The sequence below is a fragment of the Crassostrea angulata genome, chromosome 5 (genome assembly GCF_025612915.1).
Source record: "Crassostrea angulata isolate pt1a10 chromosome 5, ASM2561291v2, whole genome shotgun sequence".
NCBI lineage: Eukaryota > Metazoa > Mollusca > Bivalvia > Ostreida > Ostreidae > Magallana > Magallana angulata.
Window position 1 is genome coordinate 52,134,757 of NC_069115.1, and position 13,100 is coordinate 52,147,856.

Sequence of the window (13,100 nt, forward strand, 5' to 3'; positions counted from 1 at the left end):
AAATGTTTTATTTACTATAATACATGCTATATATACATTAATGTACATATTCACTTTGGCAGAAATATCAATCACATTTGGCGTTTCAACCAATGTTAAAACATAGCTTTATTACATTGTTAATTACTTATTGATAAAAATAAACTTCATGTTGGCTATTAGATAATTATAAAATTATTATTATTTATCTGTCTTCTACAAAACAAAAAATATAATTCATATTAAATGAAGATATTGAATCTAATATTTACGAAATATATACATTTGTTGGATCGGTTGGGCATTGCGTGACAGATTAAAATCTAATGTTTCCTTTTATATCTTCAGCAGAGAAAAAGGCGTTTTTATAATCAAAATGTTTACAGGTGAAAAACAAAAGACAAAAGGAGAAAAAGTACACTTATATGGATAAACGGAGATAACTTTTGAGAATGTGAAAGTTGTTTGCTTCCTGCATTCAATATCTTATTCAATATTTTCGTTGCTCCAGATTTTAGATGCCTTCCTTTCGTAATGTTGGCGCCAATGATAACATACTGTTCTTCTGAATTATCGTACGAAGGCCACTCAGGAAGTCCGTTGGAGTTTGGATCTCTGCATAAATGAAATAAAAAATGGTTTTAAAAAGTGGTTAAATAAAGAGCTGCAACAAATTGAATATTGCTTACGACCTTACAAAAATAAAAAAATATCATATATTCTTACACTATGTATTGTTTTGCATCTCAGTGAAACTAGTAAGTTTTACACAAAAAAACTCCGATGCGTATTGCCTTCCCCATACTTCTTATAGTGAAGTTTGAACCATTACTAATATTTAAACTTTTACTCCGATCTAGCAAGCCAGTGAATTTTTAAGGGAGGGGGAGGGAGTCCAATACTTAACCTCTGTACGAACACAAACACCACAGTATGGGGACTTTCAAAGTACATTATACCACGTGCGACATTCATTTTAGCTCCGTTATCTTGAAAAGATCTCGAAATATTGAAAGAAACTTTAATTTTTTTCCATTAATAGATTTGAAAATCTAACTTTTTTATGAAAAATGAAAGAAAAAAATACAGATGATATTTTTTTTTCAAAAACATTAAAATAAGTAGATCTTGGATTATTATCATTTTTTACATTCATCTGTATTAATTTATATTTTGAATATCTTTTTAAAAGAAATTATACATCAAGATTTTAAGACCCCCCCCTTTCCTGATAGCAAGTGGAGGAATTTTGTTTGTTTGCTAATTATATGCAACTGAGTTTCATCTAAAAATATAACAATCCAAGCAAAGAGGTATGTTATAGTATTTGTGCAATATAATTTAAATTCAATAAGTACTTAAATGTCATATCCTGGATTATCCTACAGTAGATTAATGTACACGTGTTTCAAAACGACTCCTGTAAAACCTGGATAGTATATTTGTATGCGACTAATGTCAGTGCTCGTTAAAGCTGACATGAATTCATAAAAGCATTTGGTATATACTGTGGTATATACCGGTTGAGAAAGTTACGGTCGGTTGCTTTCCGATCGAGGCATTCACGTTGCACGGACTTCTAAATGCATGAACTATACATTGTAGTAAAATGTAGTAATAAAGAATAAATAAAACAGCAATCAATGAAATACAATATATATTTATTCTTTGAAAGGATTCCAAGATATCCGTATCTTGCACAGACAGTGCTGCCTTACTTCGCATCCATATCGAACACGTGTGTCGTTCATACAGAGTGCATAACGTCTGCATCTTCTTGAAAACCCCGGTGACACTACATCCAACACAGTAGCTAAATGATAGTAAATCCAAGAAAGTAACAACGTTTCCATCCGTTCCTGCAAAAACTCCCCGTTTATGAAATCCATGCGATAATTGACATAGCTCGATCTGCCACAGTTAGTGGTTTGCGCATGTGCAATGTTATAACATCCACAGGAAAACAGTCTACAATTATCGAGGAATTTTTGAAGTATCTGCGCCTGGATTTCAGTCTGTATTGTTTCGTCATTTATTGGATATATATTGCCAGTGCAGTGGTTGTCATATTATTTTTGTTCAAAACGCGTTTTTACAAGTCTTTTTGTCCAAGGTAACGTGTTCGGGTGTATGAAAGTCCTGAATGCGGTGAAGCATGACGAGGGCTCTCGGCCTTATATAGGGGGTGATTAGCGATGAACAGAACAATAGAAATCGACAACTAATATGGCAGTAGTCGGAGATAAAAGGGAAATAATGCGTATTTATGAATTCATGTCAGCTTTAAGTACTGTATAAACATAAATAGCTTTCAAATCTTTTCTCCACTAAAACCTAAGGCAAATTCATTGATACCCTATAAGCCAAGGAATTTGGTAAATTGCGAACGGAACACAGTCGTACAATTTCTTTTAAGCTCTACTGAGAGAAATTAATAGGCATCAAATGATTAAGGCAAAATGTGCAGGTAAACTTTTATATTCAGGATATTTATAGCTTTTATTCCATAAAACAAAATGAATTCAGAAAAAGTTAACTGCAGTCAAGTTTTGCCATATATGTTAAACCATTTGTTATACAAGCTATGCAGATATACTTACCCAAACTTGGCAAAATTAGTCCAATACTGAATAAAATCCATTGACAACCTGTCCACAGCAGCAAGATCTATTGTTTTCAATTTCTCCTCTGGAATGTGATCCCGTGAAATGATAAACAATAGATGTAATTCATCTCCGTGTCCTGCCCCCTTTAACCAAGACGGAAGAAGTTCTCTTGGAAGGAGAGGAAATGGAGAGGGTTGGGTAAAAAGATACTGGAAGGTCTTGGTATTTTCCTTGTTGTTTGCGTGAATGGATAACATGATGTTGCTCGGAGCAATAAACCACGAGTCACCATAAAACTCGAACACTTTGTTACTCTGTTCATCAACGTCTTCAGCTGTGTAATAGTCACATATTTCTTGCGTCAGAGAGGGAATGTTACCAGCACCTGTTTGAACGAACATGGGAGCCAAAACTTGACATAAAACGCTTTTAGGGACAGCCTCGGTTGCGCTGACATTTAATTTTGTTAACACATTTTGAGGTATATTAAAAAACCCTACGTTTCCTTCACCATCCGTTGTACCAGACATAAAATCAATGCTCCTAAAGAATTGATAGATTCTACCGTCCCAATTCTCAGGGTATGCCAAATCTGTCTTAATCAAATAGCCATCGACAGTTGGAGTCATGCTTCCTATCTCGGCTGTAATATTATCCGGGTTTACAAACTCTGTTAAAGTAACTGCTTCTGTTATATTTTCTGCTGGTAGGTTTTGAAGACAGGACAACGTTTCTGATACTCTTTCTCGTTTACAATTCGTATTCTTCAACAATACTTCATTTGTTTTTTCCTCAGCTATTTTCCCTGCTATTGCAAAGAAAGAAACCGCTCCACTTTGGGAAATAGCTCTTTGAAAGAGTCCATCATTAGAGTGAATCAGCGCTAGAAGACTTACACTCATTCCACCTGCCGACTGTCCAAATATTGTTATCGATTTAGGATTTCCCCCAAAAGCTGCAATATTTTTCTGAATCCAGCGAAGTGCTTCAACTTGATCCCAGAGACCATAATTTCCGGGCGCCAAAGGGTCATGTAAGTTCAAAAATCCGAAAAGTCCTAATCTATAGTTAATGGTTACAACAATGACATTACCTCCCAAAACAATTTTCTGAGGTTTGTACTGACTTGCTCCACCAAAGACAAATCCACCGCCATGAATCCAAACCATTACTGATAATTGATTGTCCTTTGAAATTTTTCCAGGCACATAGACATTGAGATACAGACAATCTTCGTCGTTTTGTAATGTATCAAATCCCGGAGTTGGACTTATTACCTGAGGACACTGAGGACCATTTATATCTCTTATTCCTTTCATGTCTATCCATTCTCTGATTGGTCTTGTTTTTTGAAAGCGTAATTCTCCTATTGGAGGCTCAGCGTATGGAATTTTGATGAATCTGTATACTTGTCCACTTTCGTAGTTTTCTTCATAGCCCCTCACCCACCCTGATGGGGTTTTGACGTCTGTGATATTTAAAGTACGTGTTCCTCTAACCAAAAGAAATGTAATAAGTGCTATGAGCGAAATCGGATCCTTTCTCATTTTGTACGTCTGAAAAAAATATTTACAACACAATAACTGTAAGGCCAATTTTTACAAAAGCCTGTGAAGGAGTATTGATACATGTACATCAAATTTCTATTTTGATTAATTAAAACCTGCTGAGAATTTTGGAAAAAAACCTTTAAAATATGATATTGCATTGTTGCTACCGCTATGTATATGTTATTCTGTTATTTGTAATTATTTCTTCAATATTGTTTTTTGATCCGAGAGATTTCTGATATAATTACACCATATCTTAGTAAAGAGATCTGTATAATTATATGATGTTGCAAAAGGTTCCAGGCATGGGGTATTGCTAAATGTAATGGTAATGCATTGCAATGCATTACATGTTTTCAAAGTAATGCTAGTAATGTGTAATGCTAATGTAATGCATTACTTTCCAAAATCTAGTGTAATGCTGGCATTACATGGCATTACTTTGCACTACTATGCATATTTATGCATGTTCACTTTAAGAAAATGTGATGAATAAATGAATAGTTGAAATTGAATTTGATTAAATTTATTTTTAAAGAAGAAAGAAATAATTCTAATTAAGAAAAAAATGTTCTAATTGTACATGTTTTATTAAAAAAGGTTTTTTAAAACTTTTTTTGAATTGTTTATATTACTAAAGATAACAGCACAATTTCATAACATTTATAAGAGTGTTGGTATTAAGAGTTTTTAATCATTTAAACAATTTACTCCAATTAGTTTGCACTTCAATAAGAAATGTGTCAACAATACACTATGCCCCCAGGATAATCTAAGTATCAAAACAATCTATTGTTATAAGAAGTGCTAAACACCCCAATCCCCTTCCCTTCGCTATGTCACAATAGAATAGGAGACAGACATGCACCTTTAAAAGCAAAATGAATGCACTCTCCATCCATGATGAAAATCAATATCACTTCCAATATTATAACCCATTTGAAAATAATCTTACTTATTTTCTCTCTCTCTCTCTCTCTCTCTCTCTCTCTCTCTCTCTCTCTCTCTCTTGTATATTAATTACACTGTACATTAGTTTGGACTGATAGAAAATACAAGATTTATGTATTTAATCTATTATTGCACTTAATATATCCTAAGATAAAGATCGTCAAACAGTATTTTCCAGCTCAAGCTTTGACTGCTCCTGCAAAACATTTATTTAGTATAGCCCGGAAGATGGATGCATTTAAAAGATGAACCCTTTGAAACTTCGATCATAAGTGCAACAGCAATCTTTTGTCTTAAAGTGTCTTCCGTAAAAAGAAATACGATTAAAAAATATTAAGAAATATAACTGGGAAAAATCATCTGTTTATAAATTAATAAAATAAAGTGTCCAAAATTATAAAGATTTGTGTAATCTGGGGATATATCTATATTTAGCTTTTAAAAACCGCAACATTATTTCATAAATTGTTTTTTGTTACGCATGTTATCCTGTGTCTCTATTTCATATCTGATATTGTATCATGCCAAATGTCTATAAATATCATTTTACTTATGTAATATGTTGTTCATATTGCCACAATATGATTATATATTGAGCAAATAAAGAATGACTCTTGTTTATTCATTGAATTTGAACCTGATACTGAGTATGTTAAAGAGTGTTGTATATTTGAAATATTTGCAAAAACTCTTTATTAGCTTTACTTTTTAAAAAAAAGTAATGGTAATGGTAATGCATTACTTTACTCATGTAATGGTAATGTAATGCATTACTTCAAGAAAATCAAGTAATGGTAATGGTAATTTAATGCCCAAATTCATGAAGTAATGGTAATGTAATGCATTACTTTACAATGTAATTTGCCCCAAGCCTGAAAGGTTCATATATAAATACATCACATTTTTAAAAATGCTATTACACTTGTATTATTTAAAACTTATTTTGCCTAAAAGTAAGGATCAAGATTTCAACCCATATACATTTCATTCTGTCGTCATCATAGCTGCATGATGATAGTAATCAAATATCGCAATGTAACCAATCAGGGTATTTTTGTCCTTTCGCCTGTGGATACAAACTGTAACAAATTAAATAAGTTTGATTATTTAGAAACCAATGGACAGTTTCTGATCAAGATTAAGTACAATGCACCTTTTACTATTTTTAAAAGGGTAATGGCTATTTTTGATGGCTTTTGATAAAATTCATGAAGTTTTTAGTAATTAAAAAGTGTAACATCTTGTGAATAATTTTAGTCAGAAATTAATGTTAGAACTTTAAAGAGATAATAAGGGGTATTTTTACTCAATTAAAGCAGAGCAACTTTTAACGACAGAGTAGTGATAGCAGCAAGTTGCCAAACACTTGTATAAATAGAGGTAAAATAAATTAAACAAAAGATATTATATAACAAGAAAACTTTTGAATTTAAATGACTCCATGATCAGACACTCTCTTCGCAACTGATATATTTCATGATTTTAAAAATACAAAAATGAATATTTACATATTTGTAACATGAGTTATCCTTGTTACCTATTTTATAATTCAAAAAATATTTATAAGTATTGTACTTTATATGATTTTCACACAAAAAGTGTTTAAACTTCATTGCAAATACCAAATTATGGCGATTTGTGTTAATCTTTGTGTTTTCCTATAACTGTTTTGTCGAAGAAAAATAAAAGTTAAATAGGAATCAAATTTATGTCATTTTTAGATTTGCCATAAAACATCATTTTCCCATTAATTAAAGTTAAAACACTTGAACTAACGGGTAAAACTTATCCTGTACACTCAAAATTACAACACATAATTGGATCTGTTTATTTGGTTAACTCACGTTTTATTCTCTAACAAGTAGCAGACGAAAATTTCAGGTAACCGCTTCCTTAACACACGAGTTCTCAACATAGCTGATACGTTTTCCTTGCTGCTAATTGAGGTCAATGCAACAGGACAGCACTCGTGTAAAACTTTGTGCAAGCGCTTGTAATCACAGCCCTCTGATCAGGAGAGCGAAGTCGGCATTTAAGGGGAATGTGTGACCATCTTGTACATTTGAGGACTAAAATGTAAACATTTTTTGAACTGGCTTGTTTCTGCTCAACACGCTTTGTTCAGTCTTTGGCATAAACTAGTGAGTTCAAAACATGGTTACATTTTTGGTCCACATCTGCACAAGATGGCCGTAAATCCCCAATTACAATACGAAATCTACACGGAGTTAAATGCAAGTGATTGATTTTGGAAGGCCATTTTATTAACAGTTGTTAATGCGACATTGTAACTTTTCATTGACTTTGTGCTAGTTCTAGATTACTGTATAAGTGTCGCTTGAATATTTGTTTTAAATTGTGCTGAATTGTCCTTTCTGATATCGATTGTTATTTCTGTATGGTAAATAGTGCATAAAGCTAACGAACAAACAAGGACTCACTCGTATAATAATATCAGAGTTTGTCAACAGATGATTATTTTAAAGATATTCACAATCTAATTGATGTTCATTCTAAACAAAAAATGCAATATGCCTAATAAAGAGGTATGAGGCTCCAATAAAAAGGACTAGCTTGGGATATAATCCCGGGACTATGTTTGATGGTTGCAATATTTTTTTTAACTCAACCACTTCATGACTTGATTTTCTTAGATGTTTGTTTTGTTAGTAATGACACAAAAATGCCAGTTTATGCACGCCTGTGTTGCTTAATAACTTTACAGTATGTATTTAAATTCTAGACGAATCAATTTATAGAGAATACTTTGTAGCATGAAATATTGTATACAATAACCAAATGTAAAGCCAAACACCAGGAATCATTAGAATTCTCAAAACGTTCGTTCATTTTGCATTGGGAATTACAGCAAAAATATTAGCATACCGAATTGGAAATTTAAACTTTGCAAATTTATTCTATTGATTTTTTCCGTATTTTTTAAAATTAAAAAAGAAGATACTGATTAACATTCCACATACCTATTTCCTCTGATTCCAGAACATCCTCTACTTCAATATATTCGTATCTGAACTTTAAATACATTACACAGAACTATATAGCATTTTATTATAAACAAGAAAGTGTGTCAGGGTTTATTGAGAGACTCGTAAACGTTGTAACAATACTGTATTTTAACTGAATGCCATATTTAGTCAAACCATACGTTTCTTATTTGGAATGAACGATGGCAAAAGTAAGAAATAAATGTGCCCTGTTTGGCATTTCTTTGGATCGATGCACACAAGTAAAAAACACCTGTGCCTTATATGGCATCGTTCTATATATTAACACACTGTTTAAAGGTGAACAAAGATACCTGAAAAGAAAAAATGGCGTAGACATGGTTTATGAAAAATCAATTTGTGCTTTAGGAGTGATTTTTTATCAAAAGTTATTGTTTAAGGAAGGAGTCTTTTCATTATCAAACATACTTCTTATAATAAGAAATGCATGAGATTTTGACACAGTCAAACGGATCATATTACTTAATGATTCTATCAGTTTAATTAAATTTGACCTTTTTGTTTTCGGATAAAGGTCAGGTCAAGGTCACTACCTTTTTCCTCAACGTAAAGATTGATAAAAATAGGTGTAGCTCTTTATAGTTCTGTAGACATTTGTTTAAGATTTGAAGATTCAAATCTTCAATGAAATCATAGACCATGATAGTGTCTATCAGCTTATACTACTAAATTGGAATAAATATTTATACTAAAATTGATATTGCTTAGCCCGCATTTCCTCTAATTTTCTTAAATTTTGAAGAAATTTTGATTATTTTTTTATGCTTCCAATAATAAAATATGTCTAATTTTTATGTATTATGAAGACTTTATATAAAAATATAAATTGACAGAAAAGCTAATATATTGACCGTTTAATAAGAGAGAAAAACTGATTTTAGTGATTTTTTCACAAAAATCAATGTATAGAATGGGCGCTTTAAAAAGCTTATAAAATGTTATTTGATAGGCAAATCATATTTTAAAAACATTATCTGAAACCCAAGTATCATATTATTAGTTCACATTAGTAAAAAAAATCCAACATTATTGTTATTGTTTTTAAAATGCTAAAACAGACTCATTATATAAATATAATTTGCAGCAATTCTGAATTGCGCAACATGTGATATTTTCCTACGCCAATATTACGCCAAAAATATAGTCCTTGTTCCATTCTAAACATTGATTATATTTTTCTATGCCAAGTTGTATGATAGTAAAAAAGAAAGAAAAATATACTATTTTAATTTCCTTTCATCTTGATTTAATGAACAATTAATCAAATTTACATTTGTCAAGTCGAAAACCAGAAAAGACTCCTTCCTTAACAAACATAGTTCCTGGGCCTTAGTATAAAGTAGCTAAATCAGTCGCATAACTAAAGAGAAAGCTAGCATCAAGAGTTGACAAGGATATTTAAAGTAAGAAATACAATCTTTTGAGAGGCACAAACCCCGATTACAAGGTGACATGTACAGTTTTCGTTCTTGCAAAAACAGGCAATGAGTCATGTAGATAAACACTAATTAAGACATACTTAGCATACATCAATGGTCGTTTTATACATACATGTTATCATGTTTTTAGATAGTAAGTTTTATTCAATTTTCAGTGTTTTTGTCAGAGTTAAAACTAAAAATGTTCTTTGTCATGTATATACAATACATTTTTGATCGCCTTATAAAAATCAAAGAATTTTTTTTTATTTCTTGAATAAACACTCAATGGAAATAATATTGAACAATATTTTTCTCAAAATATTGATTCATATAAATTTTGATTTTAATTATGTTATTTTGTGGAAGCATTAACTTATTACATAACTCAATATAAAATCATAATGAATACTTATACTTGAAGTTTGGAGTATGATTCGAGGCAAACGACAAACATTTCTCTTTATGGCACTTTTTTGTCTATTGCAAACTCGTTTGCTGTACATAATTTCCTCGACCATGTGTTTTGATCCAAACTGTGACTGAAAGCGTGCGTTACTTTGATTAAAAAAACCCGCCTGTTTTATAAATAGCATTCGCAACCCCCTTCCCCACCACCCCTTCACCTGTTTTTGCGAAACAGACATTTTTCTGAAATCTACGTATTGAAAAACAAAGCCAATCAAATAAGAATTTTAAAAGTTGATTCTTATGCTTTTTTTAAAGCACCCCCCCCCTCTCCGATTCACCCCACATATATACTCACACACATAAAACGTGCCCGAGACGGCTTAAATAGCTAGATTATACGGTAAAACGCTTGCGAAATATCTTCTTTGACTAGTATTTCTCATTTCTGTATAGCTTGAGCTTTCAAGGACAATAAACATCAGTTAAAGTGCAAAATCGGAAGAGTTTTTAATAGAGATTGTCGGAACATATAAATATATACCTTTTTTAAAAAGTATTTCAAAATAACCAAATGACGATTTTGCCGTCAATGATTAACGTTTGTTTCTAAGATTTGTCTGAATATTGTCCTAATTTTATATATATTTCGGAGCGACTAAATTCAACCGGTTGTTTTTTATTTTGGAAGACAGAAAAACAGAAATGATGTCAAATTCATTGAGTGCTTGCTAAACTTTTCAAAACTGAATTATTTGATTTGCTTTTATTTTGCATACGATACTCAGAGTTAAAGATGAACTCTCATGTGTTAAACATGCGAACTAATTTATCAAACTTTGCATATTTACCGTATCTCTTAATTTATAAAGAATTTTAAGATGCTCTTTTTTCTAAATACATTTTCTTATAATAGTATTTTGATCATAATACCGTTCGTTAGGTACTTTAATCTGGAAATCTTTTCGTATAAATATGTGTTATCGGAGTAATGTTTCACTTGAAAAGCTAAAAGGCTTATACGGCCTTTCTTCATATGGATATTTAAACAACCACTGTAGTTTATATAAAACCTAATGGTTAGCTTTCAAAAAACCTGTATTATCACCGATCACGAAGTCTTTGTTGAACCCATTTCAATTTGCGCCGGAAAGAAACGAGGGTACTGTAACGTTGTTTTGATTTTCTTTGAATTGGTTCACGATTTTCTTGACAACATATGAAAGAAAGGGAATATGAATGAACCAACTGTCCGGTTTTAGATAAAGGTTTTGAAATAATACAAACTTGAGGGGGGGGGGTGTTGGGGATTTTGTGGGAGGAGAGGATGTATTAATAATGTCAGCCATTTTTATTTAAGACTTCCGAGAACGGAAAAGTTTTGGAATATAGTCAATCTCATTTGTTTGTGTATAGCTTAAGCGCATTCTTTATCTTCTGCGTTCGTTCGTATTTAGTTATCTATACATGTAACATATGTAATGTACTTTGTTTTAAACATATCAGTACAGAAACTATGATCGATACAAGTTTAAATTTGTGTCGGATATATGAATGGGCAAAGGTTTTAACGAAATAAAGTTTTTTGCCAATCTTATTTCAGCATTGAATGCTTATTTTTGGATGTCGTCGGTCCTGTATCATACCAAGCGGTGCAGACAAATTGAATACCGCGTATTAGCGCGGTAGGCTATTTTGCCTTGATAATTTGTCTGCACCGCTTGGTGTGTTACAGAACAAGCGGTGCAGACAAATTGAATATAGCGCGTTAGCGCGGTATGTAATTTATCTGCACCGCTTGGTGTGTCCTAGGACCGACGACATCTAAAAACAAGCATTCAGTGCTTATGTGTATATTCATACTGATGTATATTTGTATGATTTATATGTGAATTGTCGCTGTAAAGATATTATATAAGCTCTCAGTCAGGGATATGAAACATACATGTAACAGCCATATTTACATGTCAGTTAGTTCGCTTCTGTGGCTAAAAATAAAGTGCCAGAAACTTTGTAGAGAATAATATTTGTTTATTAAGGAGTAAATATAATTTAATGACTATTTGCCAAAAAGACATATAAAATTGGTTATGTAATATTGAAAGTTGCAATTAAATTTACAAAATAAATATACTCAAAACACGTGTTTGTGCACATGAATTAGCCAAGTGTATTTATTATGTATATATTTATAAATTGGACTTCGCAGATTTCCAATGCAAACACAAGAGGAAATATACACTGAATGTAAATATTAAAGAATATTTGTTTCCTACGGAAGCCTATTTAGGACCTATCAAAAAATATTTTTGAATTTGATATAACGAATTCTTGAATTTGTTAAAACGAATTTAAATCGTTATAACGAATCGTTGAATCCGTTATAACGAATTAAATTTGTAATAACAAATTTTAGGAATTCGTTATAACGAATTTAAACCGTTATAACAAATTCGCTGAATTCGTTATTTCAAATTTTTAAATCTGTTTTAACAAATTAAATTTGAAATAACGAATTCTTGAATTCGTTATTTCAAAGTTTTAATTCGTAATTTCGTTTTTTTCAAATCAGTTATAACATATTTTCACCCAATTTGTAATAACAAATTTCATGTTTTCGGGAACAAATTAAACGGGGCGGACTTCATTTGTCCCATATCGGCGTACGACGAAACGGCGAAATGGTAAATGAAGTAAACTGGCGTAAGAACAAAAGTGGAGGAACATATTGTCACAGCTGTTGCTGTAACCATGGTAACAGATGTAACAATTTCAAAAGACACCTTACTTTATTGGCTTTGCTAGATTTCCTACATAGATAGAAACAAAATATTTAAGAACTGCTATATATGTAGCAACGCATTTTCACTAAAAATATTGTGCAGGATATACAGATATACGGGTTTCTGCGCAAAATTCCAAAAAATTGTTTAGTCAATGCTATTATTTATTGAGCATGCTGATTTATAAAAGGGTACATGCAGCCCAGCCCATGTCGAACTTGTGTCATAGAATTTATTTACCAAAATTTAATGCAAAAACCGCATCGATATCGATGCAAAAATAATGAAGTTACGCCGCTTCAAAGTGCCTATTTTTACCTCTTTTAGAAATCTATTCAAGAGAAAATGAAATTAGGCGATAACAAGGCTTCAGTGACGT

At 31.7% G+C, this 13,100-nt stretch overlaps 1 protein-coding gene across 2 annotated transcripts; it reads right to left on the reverse strand.

The window, feature by feature from the left end:
* On the reverse strand, positions 1–8,237 carry LOC128184218 (carboxylesterase 1C-like). Of its 2 annotated transcripts, none has more exons than XM_052853594.1 (3): positions 8,068–8,237; positions 2,580–4,141; positions 1–594 (listed from the first exon to the last, which is right to left on the reverse strand). In XM_052853594.1, exons 2-3 carry the CDS (start codon positions 4,130–4,132, stop codon positions 360–362), a joined length of 1,788 nt encoding a protein of 595 aa, XP_052709554.1. In that variant the 5' UTR covers positions 4,133–4,141; positions 8,068–8,237; the 3' UTR covers positions 1–359. The 2 variants fall into 2 exon arrangements, with proteins under 2 accessions (XP_052709554.1, XP_052709555.1); XM_052853595.1 differs by lacking the exon at positions 8,068–8,237 and adding an exon at positions 6,931–7,273.
* Positions 8,238–13,100: the final 4,863 nt, after the last annotated feature.

What these genes read in the sequence shown, in the direction of transcription:
- LOC128184218 (XM_052853594.1), bottom strand. Translation starts at nt 4,132, where the DNA reads ATGAGAAAGGATCCGATTTCGCTCATAGCACTTATTACATTTCTTTTG. An exon ending in ACTAATTTTGCCAAGTTTGG is followed by an intron (nt 595 to 2,579) that starts GTAAGTATATCT and finishes TCATTTATGCAG; the next exon opens with AGATCCAAACTCCAACGGAC.